We start from the raw sequence: 26,648 nt of genomic DNA on the forward strand, positions 1-26,648 counted from the left end.
GTAGTGATAGCCTGACAGATGGATGTCAGGAGAGACAGTAGTGATAGCCTGACAGATAGATGTCAGGAGAGACAGTAGTGATAGCCTGACAGATGGATGTCAGGGGAGACAGTAGTGATAGACAGATGGATGTCAGGAGAGACAGTAGTGATAGCCTGACAGATGGATGTCAGGGGAGACAGTATTGATAGACAGATGGATGTCAGGGGAGACAGTAGTGATAGACAGATGGATGTCAGGGGAGACAGTAGTGATAGCCTGACAGATGGATGTCAGGAGAGACAGTAGTGATAGCCTGACAGATGGATGTCAGGAGATACAGTAGTGATAGACAGATGGATGTCAGGGGAGACAGTAGTGATAGCCTGACAGATGGATGTCAGGAGAGACAGTAGTGATAGCCTGACAGATGGATGTCAGGAGAGACAGTAGTGATAGACAGATGGATGTCAGGGGAGACAGTAGTGATAGCCTGACAGATGGATGTCAGGAGAGACAGTAGTGATAGCCTGACAGATGGATGTCAGGGGAGACAGTAGTGATAGCCTGACAGATGGACGTCAGCTGAGACAGTAGTGATAGCCTGACAGATGGATGTCAGGAGAGATAGTAGTGATAGCCTGACAGATGGATGTCAGGGGAGACAGTAGTGATAGACAGATGGATGTCAGGGGAGACAGTAGTGATAGCCTGACAGATGGATGTCAGGAGAGACAGTAGTGATAGCCTGACAGATGGATGTCAGGGGAGACAGTAGTGATAGCCTGACAGATGGATGTCAGGGGAGACAGTAGTGATAGCCTGACAGATGGATGTCAGGAGAGACAGTAGTGATAGCCTGACAGATGGATGTCAGCGGAGACAGTAGTGATAGCCTGACAGATGGATGTCAGGAGAGACAGTAGTGATAGCCTGACAGATGGATGTCAGGGGAGACAGTAGTGATAGCCTGACAGATGGATGTCAGGAGAGACAGTAGTGATAGACAGATGGATGTCAGGGGAGACAGTAGTGATAGCCTGACAGATGGATGTCAGGAGAGACAGTAGTGATAGCCTGACAGATGGATGTCAGGGGAGACAGTAGTGATAGACAGATGGATGTCAGGAGAGACAGTAGTGATAGCCTGACAGATGGATGTCAGGGGAGACAGTAGTGATAGACAGATGGATGTCAGGGGAGACAGTAGTGATAGACAGATGGATGTCAGGGGAGACAGTAGTGATAGCCTGACAGATGGATGTCAGGAGAGACAGTAGTGATAGCCTGACAGATGGATGTCTGGAGATACAGTAGTGATAGACAGATGGATGTCAGGGGAGACAGTAGTGATAGCCTGACAGATGGATGTCAGGAGAGACAGTAGTGATAGCCTGACAGATAGATGTCAGGAGAGACAGTAGTGATAGCCTGACAGATGGATGTCAGGGGAGACAGTAGTGATAGCCTGACAGATGGATGTCAGGAGAGACAGTAGTGATAGACAGATGGATGTCAGGGGAGACAGTAGTGATAGCCTGACAGATGGATGTCAGGAGAGACAGTAGTGATAGCCTGACAGATGGATGTCAGGGGAGACAGTAGTGATAGACAGATGGATGTCAGGAGAGACAGTAGTGATAGCCTGACAGATGGATGTCAGGGGAGACAGTATTGATAGACAGATGGATGTCAGGGGAGACAGTAGTGATAGACAGATGGATGTCAGGGGAGACAGTAGTGATAGCCTGACAGATGGATGTCAGGAGAGACAGTAGTGATAGCCTGACAGATGGATGTCAGGAGATACAGTAGTGATAGACAGATGGATGTCAGGGGAGACAGTAGTGATAGCCTGACAGATGGATGTCAGGAGAGACAGTAGTGATAGCCTGACAGATGGATGTCAGGAGAGACAGTAGTGATAGACAGATGGATGTCAGGGGAGACAGTAGTGATAGCCTGACAGATGGATGTCAGGAGAGACAGTAGTGATAGCCTGACAGATGGATGTCAGGGGAGACAGTAGTGATAGCCTGACAGATGGATGTCAGGGGAGACAGTAGTGATAGCCTGACAGATGGACATCAGCGGAGACAGTAGTGATAGCCTGACAGATGGATGTCAGGAGTGACAGTAGTGATAGCCTGACAGATGGATGTCAGGGGAGACAGTAGTGATAGACAGATGGATGTCAGGGGAGACAGTAGTGATAGCCTGACAGATGGATGTCAGGAGAGACAGTAGTGATAGCCTGACAGATGGATGTCAGGAGAGACAGTAGTGATAGCCTGACAGATGGATGTCAGGGGAGACAGTAGTGATAGCCTGACAGATGGATGTCAGGAGAGACAGTAGTGATAGACAGATGGATGTCAGGGGAGACAGTAGTGATAGCCTGACAGATGGATGTCAGGAGAGACAGTAGTGATAGCCTGACAGATGGATGTCAGGGGAGACAGTAGTGATAGATAGATGGATGTCAGGAGAGACAGTAGTGATAGCCTGACAGATGGATGTCAGGGGAGACAGTAGTGATAGACAGATGGATGTCAGGGGAGACAGTAGTGATAGACAGATGGATGTCAGGGGAGACAGTAGTGATAGCCTGACAGATGGATGTCAGGAGAGACAGTAGTGATAGCCTGACAGATGGATGTCAGGAGATACAGTAGTGATAGACAGATGGATGTCAGGGGAGACAGTAGTGATAGCCTGACAGATGGATGTCAGGAGAGACAGTAGTGATAGCCTGACAGATGGATGTCAGGAGAGACAGTAGTGATAGCCTGACAGATGGATGTCAGGGGAGACAGTAGTGATAGCCTGACAGATGGATGTCAGGGGAGACAGTAGTGATAGCCTGACAGATGGACGTCAGCGGAGACAGTAGTGATAGCCTGACAGACGGATGTCAGGAGAGACAGTAGTGATAGCCTGACAGATGGATGTCAGGGGAGACAGTAGTGATAGACAGATGGATGTCAGGGGAGACAGTAGTGATAGCCTGACAGATGGATGTCAGGAGAGACAGTAGTGATAGCCTGACAGATGGATGTCAGGAGAGACAGTAGTGATAGCCTGACAGATGGATGTCAGGGGAGACAGTAGTGATAGCCTGACAGATGGATGTCAGGAGAGACAGTAGTGATAGACAGATGGATGTCAGGGGAGACAGTAGTGATAGCCTGACAGATGGATGTCAGGAGAGACAGTAGTGATAGCCTGACAGATGGATGTCAGGGGAGACAGTAGTGATAGACAGATGGATGTCAGGAGAGACAGTAGTGATAGCCTGACAGATGGATGTCAGGGGAGACAGTAGTGATAGACAGATGGATGTCAGGGGAGACAGTAGTGATAGACAGATGGATGTCAGGGGAGACAGTAGTGATAGCCTGACAGATGGATGTCACGAGAGACAGTAGTGATAGCCTGACAGATGGATGTCAGGAGATACAGTAGTGATAGACAGATGGATGTCAGGGGAGACAGTAGTGATAGCCTGACAGATGGATGTCAGGAGAGACAGTAGTGATAGCCTGACAGATGGATGTCAGGAGAGACAGTAGTGATAGACAGATGGATGTCAGGGGAGACAGTAGTGATAGCCTGACAGATGGATGTCAGCGGAGACAGTAGTGATAGACAGATGGATGTCAGGAGAGACAGTAGTGATAGCCTGACAGATGGATGTCAGCGGAGATAGTAGTGATAGCCTGACAGATGGATGTCAGGAGAGACAGTAGTGATAGCCTGACAGATGGATGTCAGGGGAGACAGTAGTGATAGACAGATGGATGTCAGGGGAGACAGTAGTGATAGCCTGACAGATGGATGTCAGGAGAGACAGTAGTGATAGCCTGACAGATGGATGTCAGAGGAGACAGTAGTGATAGCCTGACAGATGGATGTCAGGGGAGACAGTAGTGATAGCCTGACAGATGGATGTCAGGGGAGACAGTAGTGATAGCCTGACAGATGGATGTCAGGGGAGACAGTAGTGATAGACAGATGGATGTCAGGGGAGACAGTAGTGATAGCCTGACAGATGGATGTCAGGAGAGACAGTAGTGATAGCCTGACAGATGGATGTCAGGGGAGACAGTAGTGATAGCCTGACAGATGGATGTCAGGAGAGACAGTAGTGATAGCCTGACAGATGGATGTCAGGGGAGACAGTAGTGATAGCCTGACAGATGGATGTCAGGAGAGACAGTAGTGATAGCCTGACAGATGGATGTCAGGAGAGACAGTAGTGATAGCCTGACAGAAGGATGTCAGGAGAGACAGTAGTGATAGCCTGACAGATGGATGTCAGGGGAGACAGGTCATTGTAGTGTTGTATGAGTGTGAAGTTGAACTGGGCTTGTTGTTGTTGTTGAGCGGTATATCAGACACAGTTTGTGACCTGGTGGTTCGCTGACCTCACATCAGTTTCTCTCCATGTGTGGAATGAAACAGTTATTGTTTCTCAATATTGGTTTTTACTGACCCACAACTCTCTCTTCTTCTGTTGTCATCCGTACTCCTCCCTTACCTCTCTCATCCCACCCCTCTCTCTTCTTCTGTCATCATCTGTCCTCCTCCCTTACCTCTCTCATCCCACCCCTGACTCTTCTTCTGTTGTCATCCGTCCTCCTCCCTTACCTCTCTCATCCCACCCCTCTCTTCTTCTTCTGTTGTCATCCGTCCTCCCTTACCTCTCTCATCCCACCCCCTCTCTTCTTCTGTTGTCATCCGTCCTGCCTTACCTCTCTCGTCCCAATCCTCTCTCTTCTTCTGTTGTCATCCGTCCTCCTCCCTTACCTCTCTCATCCCACCCCTGACTCTTCTTCTGTTGTCATCCATCCTCTTCCCTTACCTCTCTCATCCACCCCTCTCTCTTCTTCTGTTGTCATCCGTTCTCCTCCCTTACCTCTCTCATCCCACCCCTGACTCTTCTTCTGTTGTCATCTGTCCTCCTCCCTTACCTCTCTCATCCACTACTCTCTCTTCTTCTGTTGTCATCCATCCTCCCCTACCTCTCTCATCCCACTCCTCTCTCTTCTTCTGTTGTCATCTGTCCTCCTCCCTTACCTCTCTCATCCCACTCCTCTCTCTTCTTCTGTTGTCATCCGTCCTCTTCCCTTATCTCTCTCATCCACCCCTCTCTCTTATTCTGTTGTCATCCGTCCTCCTCCCTTACCTCTCTCATCCACCCCTCTCTCTTATTCTGTTGTCATCCGTCCTCCTCCCTTACCTCTCTCATCCCACCCCTCTCTCTTATTCTGTTGTCATCCGTCCTCCTCCCTTACCTCTCTCACCCCACCCCTCTCTCTTATTCTGTTGTCATCCGTCCTCCCTTACCTCTCTCATCCACCCCTCTCTCTTATTCTGTTGTCATCCGTCCTCCTCCCTTACCTCTCTCATCCCACCCCTCTCTCTTATTCTGTTGTCATCCGTCCTCCTGCCTTACCTCTCTCATCCCACTCCTCTCTCTTATTCTGTTGTCATCTGTCCTCCTCCCTTACCTCTCTCATCCCACCCCTCTCTCTTCTTCTGTTGTCATCCGTCCTCCCTTACCTCTCTCATCCCACCCCCTCTCTTCTTCTGTTGTCATCCGTCCTGCCTTACCTCTCTCGTCCCAATCCTCTCTCTTCTTCTGTTGTCATCCGTTCTCCTCCCTTACCTCTCTCATCCCACCCCTGACTCTTCTTCTGTTGTCATCCGTCCTCCTCCCTTCCCTCTCTCATCCACTACTCTCTCTTCTTCTGTTGTCATCCGTCCTCCCTTACCTCTCTCATCCACCCCTCTCTCTTATTCTGTTGTCATCCGTCCTCCTCCCTTACCTCTCTCATCCCACCCCTCTCTCTTATTCTGTTGTCATCCGTCCTCCTGCCTTACCTCTCTCATCCCACTCCTCTCTCTTATTCTGTTGTCATCTGTCCTCCTCCCTTACCTCTCTCACCCCACCCCTCTCTCTTATTCTGTTGTCATCCGTCCTCTTCCCTTACCTCTCTCACCCCACCCCTCTCTCTTATTCTGTTGTCATCCGTCCTCCTCCCTTACCTCTCTCATCCCACCCCTCTCTTCTTCTTCTGTTGTCATCCGTCCTCCCTTACCTCTCTCATCCCACCCCTCTCTCTTCTTCTGTTGTCATCCGTCCTCCCTTACCTCTCTCATCCCACCCCCTCTCTTCTTCTGTTGTCATCCGTCCTGCCTTACCTCTCTCGTCCCAATCCTCTCTCTTCTTCTGTTGTCATCCGTTCTCCTCCCTTACCTCTCTCATCCCACCCCTGACTCTTCTTCTGTTGTCATCCGTCCTCCTCCCTTCCCTCTCTCATCCACTACTCTCTCTTCTTCTGTTGTCATCCATCCTCCCCTACCTCTCTCATCCCACTCCTCTCTCTTCTTCTGTCATCTGTCCTCCTCCCTTACCTCTCTCACCCCACCCCTCTCTCTTATTCTGTTGTCATCTATCCTCCCTTACCTCTCTCATCCCACTCCTCTCTCTTCTTCTGTTGTCATCCGTCCTCTTCCCTTACCTCTCTCATCCACCCCTCTCTCTTATTCTGTTGTCATCCGTCCTCCTGCCTTATCTCTCTCATCCACCCCTCTCTCTTATTCTGTTGTCATCCGTCCTCCTCCCTTACCTCTCTCACCCCACCCCTCTCTCTTATTCTGTTGTCATCTGTCCTCCTCCCTTACCTCTCTCATCCCACCCCTTTCTCTTATTCTGTTGTCATCCGTCCTCCTCCCTTACCTCTCTCACCCCACCCGTCTCTCGTATTCTGTTGTCATCTGTCCTCCCTTACCTCTCTCACCCCACCCCTCTCTCTTATTCTGTTGTCATCCGTCCTCCTCCCTTACCTCTCTCTTCCTCTTTCCATCCATTCTTTTTCCTCTCCTTCTACTCACTCAGGACGGGCAGTCCAGGACAGTGCGGCAGTTCCAGTTCACTGATTGGCCGGAGCAGGGGGTGCCCAAGTCAGGGGAGGGCTTCATAGACTTCATAGGCCAGGTGCACAAAACCAAGGAGCAGTTTGGCCAGGACGGACCCATCTCTGTCCACTGCAGGTGAGGATCTTTTGTGTGTGTGTGTGTGTGTGTGTGTGTGTGTGTGTGTGTGTGTGTGTGTGTGTGTGTGTGTGTGTGTGTGTGTGTGTGTGTGTGTGTGTGTGTGTGTGTGTGTGTGTGTGTGTGTGTGTGTGTGTGTGTGTGTGTTTGCCCAACAATGTTGATGAGTATGAGACATTGTTGTTGGTGCTCTTTGTAATTCAGACTGAACCCATTGTATGTACCTAACAATGTCAGCATATAACCCAGTGTCCTGAGTCTGTAGGTCTGGGTTAGAGTGTATAGGCATCCAGCTCCCAGAATGTTAAGGGGATTACAACCAGCCTCCCACCGTGCAGGTCTTAATGTTCTCCTTAGACATCATGCATGTCTCTCTCTCTCTCGCTCTCTCTCTCTTTTTTCCCTCTCTCTCTCCCCTCTCTCTTTCACTCTCTTTCTTACATCTCTCTCTTTCACTCTCTCTCTTTCACTCTCCCTCTCTCTCTTCCCTCTCTCTCTCTTTCACACTCTCTCTCTCTCTCTCTCTCTCTCTCTCTCTCTCTCTCTCTCTCTCCCCACCTCTCTCTCTCTTCCCTCCTCTCTCTCCCCCTTCTCTCTCTCTTTCACTCTCTCTCTTTCACTTTCCCTCTCTCTCTCTCTTCCCTCTCTCTCTCTTTCACACTCTCTCTTCTCTCTCTCTCCCCCCCACCTCTCTCTCTCTCTCTTCACTCCTCTCTCTCCCCCTTCTCTCTCTCTTCCCTCTTTCTCTCTTTCACTCTCCCCCCTCTCTCTCTCTCTTTCTCTCTTCCCTCTCTCCTTACTGCCACTGCAGTGGCCTGGTGTTACAACGTCATAGGCTCAGCTCATTCATAATTGATCACTCAGAGAGGCAGCCTCCTGGTATTTGTAAAGGGGAAGCCATTTGGTTCAACAAAAGAAGTCCACTTTGCATCCTTTTTCCTTTGCAAAGTCACCAAACACTATCCTGTTCCCAGATCGGTTTGTGTTGTATAGCCAACTCCTATGTTTGCATTAACAGATCTGGGACCAGGCTAACCAAACACCAGATCTACCTATATGGACATTGTTATGATGTCACCAGACTTTCACCACCATACTCTCATTGGGAAAGTATGATATCACCACCATACTCCCATCGGGAAAGTATGATATCACCACCATACTCTCATTGGGAAAGTATGATATCACCACCATACTCCCATTGGGAAAGTATGATATCACCACCATACTCCCATTGGGAAAGTATGATATCACCACCATACTCTCATTGGGAAAGTATGATATCACCACCATACTCTTATTGGGAAAGTATGATATCACCACCATACTCCCATTGGGAAAGTATGATATCACCACCATACTCTCATTGGGAAAGTATGATATCACCACCATACTCTCATTGGGAAAGTATGATATCACCACCATACTCCCATTGGGAAAGTATGATATCACCACCATACTCCCATTGGGAAAGTATGATATCACCACCATACTCTCATTGGGAAAGTATGATATCACCACCATACTCCCATTGGGAAAGTATGATATCACCACCATACTCTCATTGGGAAAGTATGATATCACCACCATACTCTCATTGGGAAAGTATGATATCACCACCATACTCCCATTGGGAAAGTATGATATCACCACCATACTCCCATTGGGAAAGTATGATATCACCACCATACTCTCATTGGGAAAGTATGATATCACCACCATACTCCCATTGGGAAAGTATGATATCACCACCATACTCTCATTGGGAAAGTATGATATCACCACCATACTCTCATTGGGAAAGTATGATATCACCACCATACTCCAATTGGGAAAGTATGATATCACCACCATACTCTCATTGGGAAAGTATGATATCACCACCATACTCCCATTGGGAAAGTATGATATCACCACCATACTCTCATTGGGAAAGTATGATATCACCACCATACTCCCATTGGGAAAGTATGATATCACCACCATACTCCCATTGGGAAAGTATGATATCACCACCAGACATTGACTATAACCTTTAAGAGCTCGGTCATCTCGGTTAACGAATGTATTGCGTAATTGTTGAGATAGTTGAGGGCAAGTCTATGGGCCAAATGTCCCCTCCCCTTCTGAAATTCAAAAGATGCAAAATCGGGATTTGTCCAAGTAATCAGTGAGGAAAAACCCAAGGAATGGATCTACTGCTGCTCATTGTCTCATGCATCCTGTTGTATAATGACAGATCAACAGCACCATTTATGTTTACCTAGTCTGCCCACAAGAGATTAAGAGAGAAGGCTGTGTCTAAGGAAGCTGCAGTAAAGCAGAGTTGTTATTCTCTCTCTCTATCTCTATCTCTATCTCTATCTCCAGACAGACAGACAGACAGACAGACAGACAGACAGACAGACAGACAGACAGACAGACAGACAGACAGACAGACAGACAGACAGACAGACAGACAGACAGACAGACAGACAGACAGACAGACAGACAGACAGACAGTAGCAGAGCCCAGCTGTCAGTACGGGGCTTCCGGAGCTTTCCAAGAACTAGCAATGGAGGGAAGCAACATCCCTGACTCCTTCCCAATTTCCCAACATGGATTTTGACAGAAGACAGACAATTCCCGAGGTGTTCGAGTACTGCAATAACACTTCCGGTCTGTCCTCAAATGGCAGGGTTGCATCCCAAATGACACCCTATGTTCTATAAAGTGCACCATTTTTGATCAGAGACATATGGGCCCTAGTCAAAAGTAGTGCACTATATAGGGTACCGCTACTGTTAGTCTGTCTGAATTATCTGTCTGTCTGTCTGTCTGGACTATATAGGTTCCCTCCTTTGTTATCCTATTGTCTCTGTCTGTCTGTCTGTCTGTCTGTCTGTCTGTCTGTCTGTCTGTCTGTCTGTCTGTCTGTCTGTCTGTCTGTCTGTCTGTCTGTCTGTCTGTCTGTCTGTCTGTCTGTCTGTCTGTCTGTCTGTCTGTCTGTCTGTCTGTCTGTCTGTCTGTCTGTCTGTCTGTCTGTCTGTCACCCCTCCTTTGTTCTCCTATTGTCCTCTCGTCATCCTTCTCTCCCTACCTTTCTAATCTTTGTGTGTTTCAGTCTCTTTCTACCTACTCGCACTGTCATATCAAAAGATGGTACATTCTTTCTTTCTTTCTCTCACACTTTCTCTCTTGCTTTGGTTTCCATCCCCCTCTATCTCTCATCCCTCCATATATTTTCTCAGTCCCTTGCACTTCCCGTCACTCTTCCCAATCATCCAATTATCTCTCTCTCTCTCTCTCTCTCTCTCTCTCTCTCTCTCTCTCTCTCTCTCTCTCTCTCTCTCGCTCCCCCAATACCTATCTAATAGAGCCTGATGGTTTTTGTCATTAATTGGCTGATTACTTCCTGTGAATGGGAATGTAAATCCTCTCATTCAGCGCTGCTTTCCACATCTGTCAGATTTAGAAGTCTGTCTATTTAAAAGGGTTTGATGGAGTTTAAGAGCCAAGTGATGATCATGGCTAGATGGAGTACAGCTTATGTCAAATTAGTGTCAAAAGTTGAGCATTTTAGCATTTTTTCTAACCTTAACCTAATTATCCTAACCTGCTACTGTAGATTAATTCTCCTAACCTGCTGTGTAAGTTCTCCTAACCTGCTACGAAAACATTGTTTCTGAGAAAAGCTGTACCCCATCTAGTCCAAAACCCCCATGTGACAAGCTGTGACCAGCTCCCAGGGAAGAGCTTTCTCCACACTGCAGGGGAGGATAGGATTGGTGTGGATGGGGTTGGAGGGATGGAGGGATAGCAGTGGGGTGTGGTGGAACAGTTGTTGAGAGGACTGAATGCGGACAGACTTTGTGGTGACACAAGAAGGCGAGGAAGCAAGGACTCTATAGGGATGCTCAACTCTTTGTCCTTAGTTCTGTTTTTTTTGTGTGTGTGTTGGGGTTTTATCATTGGTGACCTTTCAACTCCAGTCCACTCCCGACTTTTGCAACCCCTGTCTTCTCCTCTTCCATCTCCAGTCAGAAACCGTCATGGGGTGGGTAGGATGAAAATACATGTCTGCTGTCATATCAATTATTGTCCCATTGGTGAAGAGGAAGTCATTTCACACCAAAGCAGCTTACGGAGACAGCCCTCAAGAATTTCAGGATCAGACATAAGACTCCCTATTTCTGGGGACTGTTACAGGGAAAGGTTTGCAATGGGGACTTAATGAGGAAGAGTTTATGTGTGTGTGTGTGCATTCATGTGTGTTCGAGATTGTGTACGTTCATGCGCGTGTGTGTTCATTTTGTGTTGTGTTGGTGTGTAGCCAGGCATCAAAGTCAATTGTGTACATGCTTCACATCAAGATAACCTCTGACATGATCAGGTTAGAGTCAGGTGTTAAACTGTGTAGCGACGGCACATGATGACTGGTATCCAGGGACAGGAGAAATAACTACCTTGATGACTGGTATCCAGGGACAGGAGAAATAACAACCTTGATGACTGGTATCCAGGGACAGGAGAAATAACAACCTTGATGACTGGTATCCAGGGACAGGAGAAATAACAACCTTGATGACTGGTATCCAGGGACAGGAGAAATAACAACCTTGATGACTGGTATCCAGGGACAGGAGGAATAACAACCTTGATGACTGGTATCCAGGGACAGGAGAAATAACAACCTTGATGACTGGTATCCAGGGACAGGAGAAATAACAACCTTGATGACTGGTATCCAGGGACAGGAGAAATAACAACCTTGATGACTGGTATCCAGGAACAGGAGGAATAACAACCTTGATGACTGGTATCCAGGGACAGGAGAAATAACAACCTTGATGACTGGTATCCAGGGACAGGAGAAATAACAACCTTGATGACTGGTATCCAGGGACAGGAGAAATAACAACCTTGATGACTGGTATCCAGGGACAGGAGAAATAACAACCTTGATGACTGGTATCCAGGGACAGGAGAAATAACAACCTTGATGACTGGTATCCAGGGACAGGAGAAATAACAACCTTGATGACTGGTATCCAGGGACAGGAGAAATAACAACCTTGATGACTGGTATCCAGGGACAGGAGAAATAACAACCTTGATGACTGGTATCCAGGGACAGGAGAAATAACAACCTTGATGACTGGTATCCAGGGACAGGAGAAATAACAACCTTGATGACTGGTATCCAGGGACAGGAGAAATAACAACCTTGATGACTGGTATCCAGGGACAGGAGAAATAACAACCTTGATGACTGGTATCCAGGGACAGGAGAAATAACAACCTTGATGACTGGTATCCAGGGACAGGAGAAATAACAACCTTGATGACTGGTATCCAGGGACAGGAGAAATAACAACCTTGATGACTGGTATCCAGGAACAGGAGGAATAACAACCTTGATGACTGGTATCCAGGGACAGGAGAAATAACAACCTTGATGACTGGTATCCAGGGACAGGAGAAATAACAACCTTGATGACTGGTATCCAGGGACAGGAGAAATAACAACCTTGATGACTGGTATCCAGGGACAGGAGAAATAACAACCTTGATGACTGGTATCCAGGGACAGGAGAAATAACAACCTTGATGACTGGTATCCAGGGACAGGAGAAATAACTACCTTGATGACTGGTATCCAGGGACAGGAGAAATAACAACCTTGATGACTGGTATCCAGGGACAGGAGAAATAACAACCTTGATGACTGGTATCCAGGGACAGGAGAAATAACAACCTTGATGACTGGTATCCAGGAACAGGAGGAATAACAACTTTCAAAATGGATGCCTGATAGAGCTGTTTGCATGATTGTTGGACTTCATCTGTTATAATAATAATCATCATCATCATCATCATAATAATAATAATTTGGTGGGTGCTTATATTTGTTAAATTTCACACATGAACAAGTGTGTATTAATATGCATGTGTGAATTGGAAATGTAGTTTTTTCAATATCCCAGCATATCCCCTGAGACTGGTGTGTCTGTGTGTGTTTCCAGTGCGGGGGTTGGCCGGAGCGGTGTCTTCACCACACTCAGCATCGTGCTGGAGAGGATGCGCTATGAAGGCGTGGTAGACATCTTTCAGACGGTCAAGATGCTGCGGACACAGAGGCCGGCCATGGTGCAGACAGAGGTGAGGGGTCACTCCAAACCCACAGGTTCTCATGGATAGTGTAGGTTTTTGGTTGAACATGTAGTTTTGCCATGGGTGCTAGGAATATGCATCAGCATTGTGTTAGCATTGATACTGGCTGTAAGTCTTAGAGCTGCTGCTAAGTTTGGCTTGTAGTACTATATTGAATATTATAAATTGGGTGGTTCGAACCCTGAATGCTGATTAGCTGACAGCCGTGGTATATCAGACTGTATACCACGGTTATGACAAAACATTTCTTTATACTGCTCTAATTACGTTGGTAACCAGTTTATAATAGCAATAAGGCACCTCGGGGGTTTGTGGTATATGACCAATATACCACGGTTAACGGCTGTATCTAAGAACAGCCCTTAGCCGTGGTATATTTGCCATATACCACAAGCCCTCATGCCTTATTGTTTAAGTGAAGTATATTCTGTTTGCTGCTGAACAAAAGTAATGTTGAATGTTGTTTATTTTGTCTATGCAGGATGAATATCAGTTTTGTTACCAGGCGGGTCTGGAATACCTAGGAAGCTTTGATCACTATGCAACGTAAAAATCCATCTCGTCCCCCGAATCCTATGTCCCCCTCAACAGTCTCCTGAGCCATAGAAATGACAACAACAACAGCAGCCAGAAAACAAAATTCAACCAACAGAATAGCAAACGAATTGTAGATTTTTTTTTTTTTTTTTTAAAGCCAACAAGAGTGCAATTCCAATTGGACCCAATGGACTTTGATGCCGGTGAGGAAACCGTAAATGACTCCATCAGCAGAACTAATTGACGCCCCTCACTCTGAAGAAAGGAACCAAAAGTGGTGGCTCAAGCTGTGGGGTGGGAATAATTAAAGCGTCGGACTGCGAACCTTACCTCAAGTGTTCAGATGTGGAGGTGGACATTGTAAACATTTCGTGGACATCTATTAAAAAAATAACTACGTTACAAACAATACAAAGATAACAGTGAATGAAGGAAAAACCAACTAGGCGAACGTGACTGAGGTAAAAAAAAGGGATTGGTAAAAACTGCGAAAATGGTGGAGTGGATGTAGCTTAGATGGGGAAGCGTTCGCCTTTTTTACCATGTAAGGACAGAGGTTCAGAGTTCCTAGTTGTTTAGAAACACTTCTGATGGAAAACTGTGGTTGTCTGTGTACACAGATGATTGTCCCCAAAATGTCAGACACCTCTGATGAGACAAACACACTGAGTTAACGGTAAGGTACTGGCAAGAGAAGTCATCCTCCATTCGGTACCCCCTACCACACTCATTCTTCTCTCTAAGCAAGATAACTTCTACTGCCCATAGTTCTGTTACAACTTTAGAAGCTCAACTCCCAACTCCTCACATGTCCATCATCTCGTACAAAGGGCAGCCCTATATCCCTTCAACTCTTTGGGCTAAGAGGAGCTTCTGCAGTACAGAATATTCTGGGGGAAAGTGATGACGGTGTCATAAAGTGACTGTCAGCGGTGGATATCGTCAAATGCCAATTCAATCAACTTACCGTTTCAGTTTCTCCATCACTTGACGTGTGGAGCTTCTTGAGGACAAACCCCAACATGTTTATACAGTAACCACTGATATAGCTCTCTTAGCCTCAGTCACCATGGAAACTGGGTAAAAAGAGACCGCTCTTGCAAGACCAGATAAATGACAATGAAGTCCCTTGACTTTTTACTGTCACTCTTCGTTCAGGACTAGTTTTTACTGGTGCAGTGCCCAACATATTGAACGAGTGGAATCACCACAGGAGAACTTGGCATGGTGAATGGCGGCAACTGAGCTCTCTTTGCAAACTTGTACAGTGACCAACAACCCATTGTAATCATTTGTTAATTTTGTCTTACAATTACTTGTATTTCTGGGGGGTTTCTGTCAATACCAAACATGCTGCTTATTCTCCTGTATGCTGTAAGTGTGACTCTGGTATGGAATGACAATGGAGGTGCCTGGTCTGGCGGTGTCAGTTTGCACCCATACGGCTGAGACTGAAAACGCATCCACATGTTATGGTCCCCCCCCATCAACTCCTCTCAGCCTCCTCTATACTCACTGTCTCACTCGACATTCATCCCAAGCTTGACTTAAAGAGAGAGACTAGTGCTCTACTAACAGTGGAAGGACAGTGGTTCAAAGTTGTGAGGAACTGAGTTGATAAACCAGAGAAAGATTCCTGTCTATTCCACTATGGATGACTGGCCAAAGACCATTGTGGATGACTGGCCAAAGGCCACTGTGGATGACTGGGGAAGAACTGGCCATTTTGGATTTGAATGTTGTGATGTGAAAGTTATGTCCACGATACAAATGACTTGCACATCACTAAACTTTAAATCTAAACAATAGCAGGGCCGATTCTACGCACTATGTACACGTGTCTGATAAAAACAAGCCCTCAAAGCCCACAATTTTATTTTTTCTCAGAGGTCAGTGCTTTGGTATACCCAGGGGTATGCTTTTACAATGGATTCTGTGAAGGTTTTTGGATTGGTATATACACTAACAGAATGATGAAAGGAACTGTGTGTAGTCTTTCTGATTTCCAAAAAAGCCTTATTGTTATTGTAACATTATGGAAACATGAATGTTGTGTTATGATGACTATTGTTATTTTACTTTACATAGCTTACTTTTTATTTTATTTTTTTGTTTCGTTTTTTTTACAGAGATATTGTATCACATTTTTTTAAATTAGCAGGAAAAAAATGTATGCTTATTTGTTCATATTATGTTAAAAGACATTCTATTTTTTCACTATAGAAATGTTATGTATAACGTGTGGATGTGTGCCTATATATATATATATATATATATATATATATATATATATATATATATCGCACATTCATATATATTTAAATGAAGAATATAAAGATGTATCCAAATGTATTTTTTTCTGTTTCTTATTTTTATTGTATTTTTTACCACCCATAAACTTTCAATTGCTCATGTAAAAGTCTGATGGATTTTTTTTGTTTTGTAACCATGAACTTAACCTTAAATATTGTGTGTTTCTCTGGAAACAATTAGGGGAGGTGTCTGGCCGGGCGCCGCTCCTGCAACCCTTTTTAAATCCTACCACTTGGTAGACCTGTGCCGATAAGGAGATGGTGTCTTTTTAATTGTTGTTGAAATTACTATTATCATTAGCTAACAATAGTCATGTATTTGTTTGAGTATTATTTTCATATGTAGTAGATTAAATAGTCTACAAAGCATTCAACTGGAGGAAAGGTATTACCCATTTTGCTGAATTTGCCAGACTAAAGGTACTGTACTTTTTGACCATGTACAGACCGTCATCTCCCTCTTTCTCAGAAGTCCATTATTTCCTCCTCTTTATTTGGGTGTTTCTTTTCAGACACAACACGATCATCCATTTGTTAGATATCAACTATGATCCAGAATATAACACCTGTAAATAAACAAACATATAGATTATATGTATTTGTTTAATTTAACTCTCAATGCTCTCTTACTTCAGATCACATACTGAACTGCAAAGATAAGGTTCTGCTCATTGCAAAGTTCACAGTGTAAAGTGTACTTTCTCCCTTTGTAACATTTGTAGTCCACTCTGCTCTCTGTTCTTAAGTCCCCTCTTTCTTTGTCATATCTACCATGTTAGCAATATCCCCTGCTAGCCACCCACAGCTAACTCTGTTATGAGATGCCAATGATGACCCCTCAGCACAGGCTGTCTAGCCCTAAAGTGAACAGGGCTGGGAAATGATGGCAACCAAAGGACTATTCCTTTCCAAAACAAAAGCTCTATCTTTCCACCCAAAGAAAGGAGAAGTGCTAGTTCCCAACTGCCTAAAAAGCCAATAAGTGGATTGTCCATTGGCAGTCATAGAGAGAAACAAGAGATAGTTTTGCTACTTAGCAACTGGCCATAGTGCGATGACACAGCCATTAAGGGCAAAGTACTACAGTACACTACCACTGATTCTGAATCATAACATGATGTAAGAGGGTTCATTATACTGTAAGAACCTAGTACCATACTGTGTTCATTCTTATTCTTTTTTTAATGTTTTGTTACGGGATGCAGAATGAGTCAGGACTGAATGGGAAGGAGCCGTGTGATGCAAAGACTAGGATGAAGGAAGACGAAACAACAAAGACATTTCCAGCATAGCCTTTTCAAGTGGGAATCGCAGACCTTTTCATATGAACAAATCTTGAAATTAGGACTTTTTGTGACTGAATTCAAAGACTGGTTAAGGGCCCATGACAAAAAACAAGACTGGACATCTTTGGAAGTTTGTGCGATGTGTTACTCTTTGACTTCATGTTAAGATGCCAGACGTTTGACAACAATAGCAGCCAAATCTACTGGAATATTCCGCCGAGGTGGGGAAATTAACAAAAGAGAAAAATTACTATCAAATAATAGAACCTATACGTACAACAGCCAACAAAAAGATAAAGAACCTAAGCTCAATCAAAATAGTTTTTTCTTTGTATGAGGGCCAAGTGCTATCGCTTTCAAACTGTTACTTCTAACTGAAACAATGATTGGTTAAAAACCACTGTGTATGTAGATATGTTGACTTTGTATTAAAAAAATGTTGTCTGAATGTGTGCTCTTATGTTGTTTTATTAATCTTTGCCCAACTATTGCACAGGTTTAAGTACAGTTAATTAGACCATCTGTGTATGGTAATAGTACACACATTATAACAACAAATAATACATTAATCCTAATACTTAATTATAGTATTTGAAAGGAAGGACAACATCTACAGGTCACAGAGTACAGGCTAGGTGCATAGTACATAAAGCGGTCTTTCTTCCAGGAAGACATGCTACTGTACCAATAGTCACTGTTCCTTTATGCCGTGTTGCGTTCGTAATCATTGGTAAATCATGTGTTATTGCTTAAGACACTCTGTTTGTTTCTTCCACCACTTGTTGCAAGTCATGGCTGTGTCCCCCAAATGGGAGCTTATTATGACAAGACAAAATCAGATAAACGAAGTTGTATTTGCATCTTTTTTTTTTTGCGAACTAATGTATCTGCACTAATCGGTACATCAACCTATAGCCCAGTAAAACATAAATTATCTCAAATAGCAGACATAACAGGTTGTTTAAAATGTGTTAAAAACATCTGTAGACCTACCTAGTCCATTTGACTGAGAACCACTGTGGGCTTGGACCATCCTTCCATAACATCTGACAAACCATGGAAGGGATAATCAACGGGGCTCTATGCGTTCTCTGGAAAATAATGAACGACGTGAAACCCCAAGTTGATTATCCCTTTTATACCATGGCTATAATTGAACAAATTTACCGCTACAAATGTGTTCATTTGCAGGTATAAATGTGTTCAACGTCCATTGAAGTAGCTAGCAAGTTTAACTAGATAGCGACAATAGTTGCCTTGGTAACCAAACCAAAATATTTGCTAGTTTAACTAAACAGGCCATCAGTCCTATCTTGCTATTATGAAAATGTAATTCAACAATGCCAATAATGTTTTCAATTCGACTTTTGCTTTCAAAAGCAGCTCAAACAGAACATTTAAGAACTATAGCCATTGAATTCTACCGTGCAATTATAATGGGCTTTATAGGGAAATAATGCACGCTTCTAGAATGCCCTTCAAGCCAATCAGAAATGAGTATTCAACAATGCCATGGTATAAATAGATTTACAATGTGAACACCCATTACATTTGAAACCCCTACTTGTTAAGTGTAAAATTCACCACTTAATGGTCATTAAAATCAATTAGTCTCCCTACAGATCCATAACTGTCCTGTAAATCACTTGGTTTTGTGTTTTCCCTATATTTGCTCATGCCCTAATTTAGAAACAGAGAAGTTGGTACAATGCCTTCAGAAAGTATTCACACTGCTTGACTTTTTCCACATTTTGTTGTGTTACAGCCTGAATTTAAAATGGATTAAATTGAACATTTTTGAATACTTATGTAATCAAGATATATTCGTGTTTTATTTTCCATAATGTTAGAATTTTTCTTCCACTTTGACATTGCAGACTATATAAATCAATTTTAATCCCACCTTGTAACACAACAAATTGTGGAAGAAGTCAAGGGGTGAGTATACTTTCTGAAGGCACTGTATGCAGTATATACAGTGAGCTCCAAAAGTATTGGGACAGTTACACATTTATTGTTGTTTTGGCTCTGTACTCCAGCACTTTGGATTTGTAATGATACAAGGGCAATGAGGTTAAAGTGCAGACTGTATAAAAACATATTCCTACAAGTATTTTTTTTAGAGTACTAATAATACTGTCTTCAATACAACAACAAAAAATACCAATATATGTCATATTTCTTCCTTGAAACATTTTATTGAAATACTGTAGAATTCAATGCATTCATATGAAGGACTGCTCCTTGTAAGGAGTACCAAAATGGCATCCAGTGGCTTCAAAGCCTCTCATTGGCCATGTTGTTACAATTTTCATTAAAAGATTGCACGTTTAGCTATTTTAACAAGTCACAATGACAGCATTCACACAAAAATGTCATAACCTTATTATGAAAAAGGAAAATGTCCGTCAAGACTGAAATGTTAAACTTTTTTATGATTCATTCAGGAAATACTATACGCCTTTAAGTTTCCACAGGCGTATGCTAAGTTGCTTGTAATAAGACATGGTAATCAGTTATGCCTGTCATACGAAAGATCAGTCTGTTAGAACACAGAGTATGTTAATCCAACATTATTGTCTACATTATTAGGTTATGTAAATCTCCTAGAAGAGTGTAATACAGTTAATATGACACACTACTTCAAGTATACTGGTAGTAATTGTTTTATTTAACAGAAGTGGCTGCTGAAGTCAATGACAAGCCCAGAGACAGCCGAGCTAGGGAAGTAGGATGGTACTTATGCAGTGGTTCAAACGGAAGCTTGTTAGGACCTAGCTAAGCAAGCGATCAAAGAATCGATGTGACACTGGACCCAAAAGGAGGAGAAATGTGTAATAAATGGCAAAGCGATAAATTGGATTATCCACAGCCCCGTGGCCGAGCTCTCTGTTGCAAATGACAAATCAATCCAATCAGGCCTGGGAAAGGGACCTATCGGAAAAGGCCTCATGCTGTGCAATTTTTTTGTAGGTTATCTATTTGCCAAGGCTTTTCGAATGCTGCATTATGGGTTTTCTCTGTAGTAGGCCTATGTGGTAGCATGATTTTTAGAAATTGAAAAAATAAATAACTTGCCATTTAGATGTTTATGTATGATCACCTTTATTGGCAGAATTGTACTAATTTGACAGCCTGATCTCATAGACTAGACGTAACATAGCAAATGTAAATCCGGGACACTCAAATGAGTATGATATGTTAGGTTTGGTATGGTCACATAAGACAGATGGTTACTTAAGGCAAAAATGAAAGGAAGGTGGTTGGCAGGGTAGAATGTGAACATCTAGCAACACAAAGGTTTTTCAAATCTCATCACAGGCAACTTTAGCATTTTAGATAATTAGCTACTTTTGAGCTACTTAGTACTTTTCAGCTACTTTGCAACTACTTAGCATGTTAGCTAACCCTTCCGCTAACCCTAACCTTAACCCTTCCGCTAACCTTTCCTCTAACCTTAAACCTTTAACCTAGCATCTAAACTTAAGCCTAACCCCTAGCCTAGCTAAACTTAACCAGCTAGCTAGCATTAGCCACCTAACCACCTAGCTAGAATTCGTAATATATCATACGGTTTGTAAATTCATAACAAATAGTACATTTTGCAAATTCATAACATATTGTACGTTTGCAAATTCGTAAAACATATAATACGAATTATAATTCCTAACATATCACAAAAATGAATACATACCATACTAAAAGTAACATATCATACTAAATGGAATATCTCGGATTTCCAGGTTGAATTTGAAAGGGCCATACTCTGCCACTGTTGCTCAAATTCGACTGAAAATAATCCTCATCTCAAATCCGCACAGTGGTGGTGGTCATTGTGTTAAAGTTAATCATCTATAGCTCAAGGATATGTCAGTTTGATGTAGGGTGTGACTGTCCTTTTTTTTATTTAACCTTTATTTAACTAGGCAAGTCAGTTAAGAACAAATTCTTATTTACAATGACAGCCTACCCCAGCCAACGCTGGGCCAATTGTGTGCCGCCCTATGGGACTCTCAATCACGGCTGGATGTGATACAGCCTGGAATCAAACAAGGGACTGTAGTGACACCTCTTGCACTGAGATGCAGTGCCTTAAACCGCTGTGGCACTCGGGAGCCCTCATCATGAGGGATGGGTTGTTAACTTTCATTCCATAGGCTACATGTGATAAATTGTCTCATACTGTGCATGTTCTCTAACAGATCCACACAATCATATTACTCCTATAGACTGAGAATGTGGAGAGACAATCCTAAAGTAAAATAGATCGCTGTCGGATGATATGCTTAAAATGTTTTGTGGCTTGAAATCACCTAATGTTAGAGGGCATTTATTTTATAACTTGGTAGTTTTACGTGTTATCTGGTTCCCACATAATGTTTAATATGAGAAGCAAGCGATTAGCTATTTCTCACTAGATCTCTCATGCATCAGAAACATCAGTAAGGAGACAGCAGTGGCCTTTATCATGAGAATAGCTCTCTCTCGCATCCACATGGCTTTGCTGCCATCTCCTGGATACACTGTAGAAAATAATTGTGAATTGTATTATTTTGTCATAGATTCACAGCGGTACTGTTGAAACCCCGATGATATTTACATAATTTCTTAGTGAACAAATGGTAAATCAGATTTAGTTATGTTAGTCTGCAAAGAATGAAGACGCATTATGTAAGAAAATACACATTTAAAGACATTATTGTACAGTGCCTTACGATAGACCATCACCGTTGCATTAATTGATAAATAGTCTATAGTCAGAAACTTTCATTGAATGTATGGCTACGTATCATAAATACAAACTCCACATGTAAAGTGTTGGTCCCATGTTTCATGAGCTGAAATCAAAGATTGCAGAAATCTTCCATACTCACAAAAATCTTATTTCACTCAAATTTTGTGCACAATTTATTTATTTATTTTAGAACATTTTTACCTTTATTTAACTAGGCAAGTCAGTTAAGAACAAATTCTTATTTACAATGACGGCCTACTCGGGTCAAACCCGGATGACGCTGGGCCAATTGTGCGCCGCCCTATTGGACTCCCAATTCCGTCCGGATGTGATACAGCCTGTTTACATCCCTGTTAGTGAGCATTTCTCCTTTGCTAAGATAATCCATCCACCTAACAGGTGTGGCATATCAAGAAGCTGATTAAACAGCATGATCATTACACAGGTGCACCTTGTGCTGTGGAGCTATTGGCAAAGAATGTAATGTTAATTTCTCTACCACAAGCCGCCTCCAATGTCGTTTTAGAGAATTTGGCAGTACGTCCAACCGGCCTCACAACCGCAGACCATGTGTAATCACGCCAGCCCAGGACCTCCACATCTGGCTTCTGGATCTGGATCATCTGAGACCTGCCACCCAGACAGCTGTAATAAAGTATTTTTGTGTGGAAAAACTCATTCTGACTGGCTGGGCCTGGCTCCCCAGTGGCTGCACCCCTGCCCATTAATGTGAAATCCACAGGTTAGGTCCTAATGAATTTATTTCAATTGACTAATTGTCTTATATGAACTGTAACTCACTAAAATTGTTGAAATTGTTGCATGTTGCGTTCATAATTGAATGATTTTTTTTTAATCTGCATCCATCATTGTGGTTACTTATGGAACTCCTTTTGAGGGGCTTGCTGAGAGCTGCGTTTAAGTGTCTCCCAGCAGTTAAGGGAAGAGCAGTTTGTCTGTCTCCCAGTGTCACGTCCTGACCAGTAAAGGGGTTATTTGTTCTTATAGTTTGGTCAGTACGTGGCAGGGGGTATTTGTTTTATGTGGTTCAGGGTGTGTTTGTGTATGTGTTCATGTAGAGGGGGTATTTGGTTTATATGGTTCGGGGTGGTTGCGTATGTAGAGGGGTATTTGATTTATGTATTCCGGGGTTTTTGGGTTATCGTTCTATGTTAGTTTATTTCTATGTTCTGTCTAGGTGTTTGTATTTCTATGTTTTGGTAATGGGGATTGGGGCCTTCAATTGGAGGCAGCTGTCTATCGTTGCCTCTGATTGAAGGTCCTATATTTAGGAGTGTGTTTGTCATGGGATTTTGTGGGAGATTGTTTCCGTGTATAGCTTCATGCCTTACAGGAATGTTAATCGTCGTCGTCGTGTTTTTGTATACGTGTTTGTTTTGGTTTTCCTTCTTTGTCCTAAATAAAAGAAGATGAGTGTACATAGTCCCGCTGCGTTTTGGTCTACACCCTGTGACACCCAGCAGTCAAGGGGAAGAGCAGTTTGTCTGTCTCCCAGACGCCAAGGGGAAGAGCAGTTTGTCTGTCTCCCAGCAGTCAAGGGGAAGAGCAGTTTGTCTGTCTCCCAGCAGTCAAGGGGAAGAGCAGTTTGTCTGTCTCCCAGCAGTCAAGGGGAAGAGCAGTTTGTCTGTCTCCAAGCAGTCAAGGGGAAGAGCAGTTTGTCTGTCTCCCAGCAGTCAAGGGGAAGAGCAGTTTGTCTGTCTCCCAGCAGCCAAGGGGAAGAGCAGTTTGTCTGTCTCCCAGCAGTCAAGGGGAAGAGCAGTTTGTCTGTCTCCCAGCAGCCAAGGGGAAGAGCAGTTTGTCTGTCTCCCAGCAGCCAAGGGGAAGAGCAGTTTGTCTGTCTCCCAGCAGCCAAGGGGAAGAGCAGTTTGTCTGTCTCCCAGCAGTCAAGGGGAAGAGCAGTTTGTCTCCTAGCAGTCAAGGGGAAGAGCAGTTTGTCTCCCAGCAGTCAAGGGGAAGAGCAGTTTGTCTGTCTCCTAGCAGTCAAGGGGAAGAGCAGTTTGTCTCCTAGCAGTCAAGGGGAAGAGCAGTTTGTCTCCCAGCAGTCAAGGGGAAGAGCAGTTTGTCTGTCTCCTAGCAGTCAAGGGGAAGAGCAGTTTGTCTGTCTCCCAGCAGTCAAGGGGAAGAGCCGTTTGTCTGTCTCCCAGCAGTCAAGGGGAAGAGCAGTTTGTCTGTCTCCCAGCAGTCAAGGGGAAGAGCCGTTTGTCTGTCTCCCAGCAGTCAAGGGGAAGAGCCGTTTGTCTGTCTCCCAGCAGTCAAGGGGAAGAGCAGTTTGTCTGTCTCCCAGCAGTCAAGGGGAAGTGCAGTTTGTCTGTCTCCCAGCAGTCAAGGGTTAGAGCAGTTTGTCTCCCAGCAAAATGAATCTGCATCTACTCCATGTCAGTACTGTTTACAGTATGTATCCTTGCTGCTGCATGCTGCATCAAACTGTCTCTTCCTCCCTCCTTCTCTCCCTCCCTCTCTCCACTCTTCCCTCTTTCCTCTGTATGTGTCCAGGATCGGCGACGCCACTGACTTATGGCTCCCATTAAAGTTGGATCATGTTCGAGAGAGAGGGAGAGGGCCACCGTTAACTCGCTCTCTTTCTAGCTCTCATTCCCTTTCTCTCTGCATCAGTGTCCCGAAATCGGGACAGCTGCTGCTCAACAGAGGTGTGGACTCGAGTCACATGACTTGGACTCGAGTCAGACTCGAGTCACAAATATGATGACTTGCAACTTGACTTTGACTTTAACACCAATGACTTGTGACTTAACTTGGACTTGAGCCTTTTGACTTGAACTGACTTGATACCCTCCCGAAGCCCAAATATTTAAAATTATGCTATTAAAAAAAGTGTGCAGCGCATCAACTCTTCATTTAACGGATTACAGTTTGAATCGGACAGCAGCCAGAGGAACGTCGGCGTGTGAATTCAGATGGAGCCATTGGATAGATGATACGCAAAATTATTATTTTCGGATATAAAAACTACGCAGTAAAAAACAAAAAAATGGATTGCAACTTGCAAAACATGCGGGAAGAAAATGACAGACTGAGGCGCAACAACTTCCAACTTTGTTCGACATTTGAAGCTGCACAAGAATGTTAAATCGGGGCTAATATAGCCGACAGCTATATCATTCATAACTTTGCTAGTGTAGCATGTTGGCCAACGTAACGTTAAATCAATGAGCCTGCACACAATCAGTCAGTGCGGGAACGTGATCATTGCACCCAGGTTTGAGCTGCAACTGGCTAGGCAGTTGGTAGCCTAAATCCTGCATGATGTTACTGCTGTTCCTAAAGACATTGACATATGTTAGCCTACTGTAACCACACACACAGTGTGTGTATGTGTGTGTTAAGGTTGGGCGATTGTGTACAAGCCTACATCGCCCAATTGCGCCCAAAGCGATCCTCGATAGTCGATCTCTATTGGGAGGGGTCTTTCTTATGGCTACCCATGTATTTCCATGGAAATATAACGTTTATTTGGAAAGTAAGAAATATATTTTTAAAAGCATTCATGATTTGCGTAAATGTATTATACTAACTATTACTCTTGTTAAAAATATGAAATGGTATTACATTTGGTGAAGGACTCAAAGTTTAGGACTTGAGAGTTGACTTGAGACTTGTTGGTCTTGACTTGAGACTTGACTCGGACTTGCCTGTCTTGACTTGGGACCTGACTTGGGACTTGAGTGCTAAGACTGGAGACTTACTTGTGACTTGAAAAACAATGACTTGATCCCACCTCTGCTGCTCAATATGCAATATTTGACTAGAATGGCTTTGTAAACAAAGCCAACATAGACATGTCTTATATGGTCAGAAAGCTTAAATTATTGTTAATCTAACTGTAGTGTCCAATTTACAGTAGCTATTACAGCAAAAAAATGCCATGCTATTGTTTGAGGATAGTGCACAACAACAAAACACTTTAATCAAGGCAACTGGTTTGACACATTCACCTCTGACAGTATATAATGTACTTACATTCAGAAATCTTGCTCCGATTTGTCATCCTGAGGGTCCCAGAGATAAAATGTAGCATAGTTTCGTTTGATAAAATCAATTTCTATATCCTAACATGATCCATGTTTTGTACAGTGTTTCGCATGAATTCCGACTCTTTCAACTTAAAACAATCTTTGAAATCTAAACTTTGTTTCACCCGGTCAAGTTCGGTTTCTGTGCAATCCTCAGACACTCTAGAAGGAATCCAAACATTGTTTCATCATTCTACATTACATATTGGCTACACAACACGTCTATTAGCCCACGAAGGACAGACATCATTACGCACCAATGAGACAGGCGGTGTTCACTTGATTGGCAATCTCTTTGTCCAATGACCAACTATCGTTTCAAAACATAGCTAGCTAGATAGCCAATGAGCTGGGCTTTACATGAGTAAGCGATGGCCTTTTGTAGGGGTATCTGCCATTGTCCTATGGCTGTGCGCAACACAATTCATTGTCCATTGAAAATCAACAGGACACAGGGGAGTTTACGTTGTGCAAGGCGCTCGTTTTCTTCTACAAACATTTCTCAAAACTTAAAGTACAACATGGCTACTAAGA

At 43.7% G+C, this 26,648-nt stretch overlaps 1 protein-coding gene across 23 annotated transcripts in view; it reads left to right on the top strand.

The window, feature by feature from the left end:
• ptprsa (protein tyrosine phosphatase receptor type Sa) overlaps positions 1 to 17,775 on the top strand; it is a 421,887-nt gene extending 404,112 nt beyond the window's left edge. For all 23 annotated transcript variants that reach the window (XM_045697360.1, XM_045697368.1, XM_045697369.1 and 20 more), the window contains 3 exons: positions 6,884 to 7,038; positions 13,045 to 13,180; positions 13,674 to 17,775. In XM_045697360.1, coding sequence (XP_045553316.1) covers positions 6,884 to 7,038; positions 13,045 to 13,180; positions 13,674 to 13,742 — 360 coding nt within the window. In that variant the 3' untranslated portion in view covers positions 13,743 to 17,775. The remainder of the gene's footprint in view (positions 1 to 6,883; positions 7,039 to 13,044; positions 13,181 to 13,673) is intronic.
• Positions 17,776 to 26,648: the final 8,873 nt, after the last annotated feature.

The sequence above is a fragment of the Salmo salar genome, chromosome ssa16, assembly GCF_905237065.1.
Source record: "Salmo salar chromosome ssa16, Ssal_v3.1, whole genome shotgun sequence".
Lineage (NCBI taxonomy): Eukaryota > Metazoa > Chordata > Actinopteri > Salmoniformes > Salmonidae > Salmo > Salmo salar.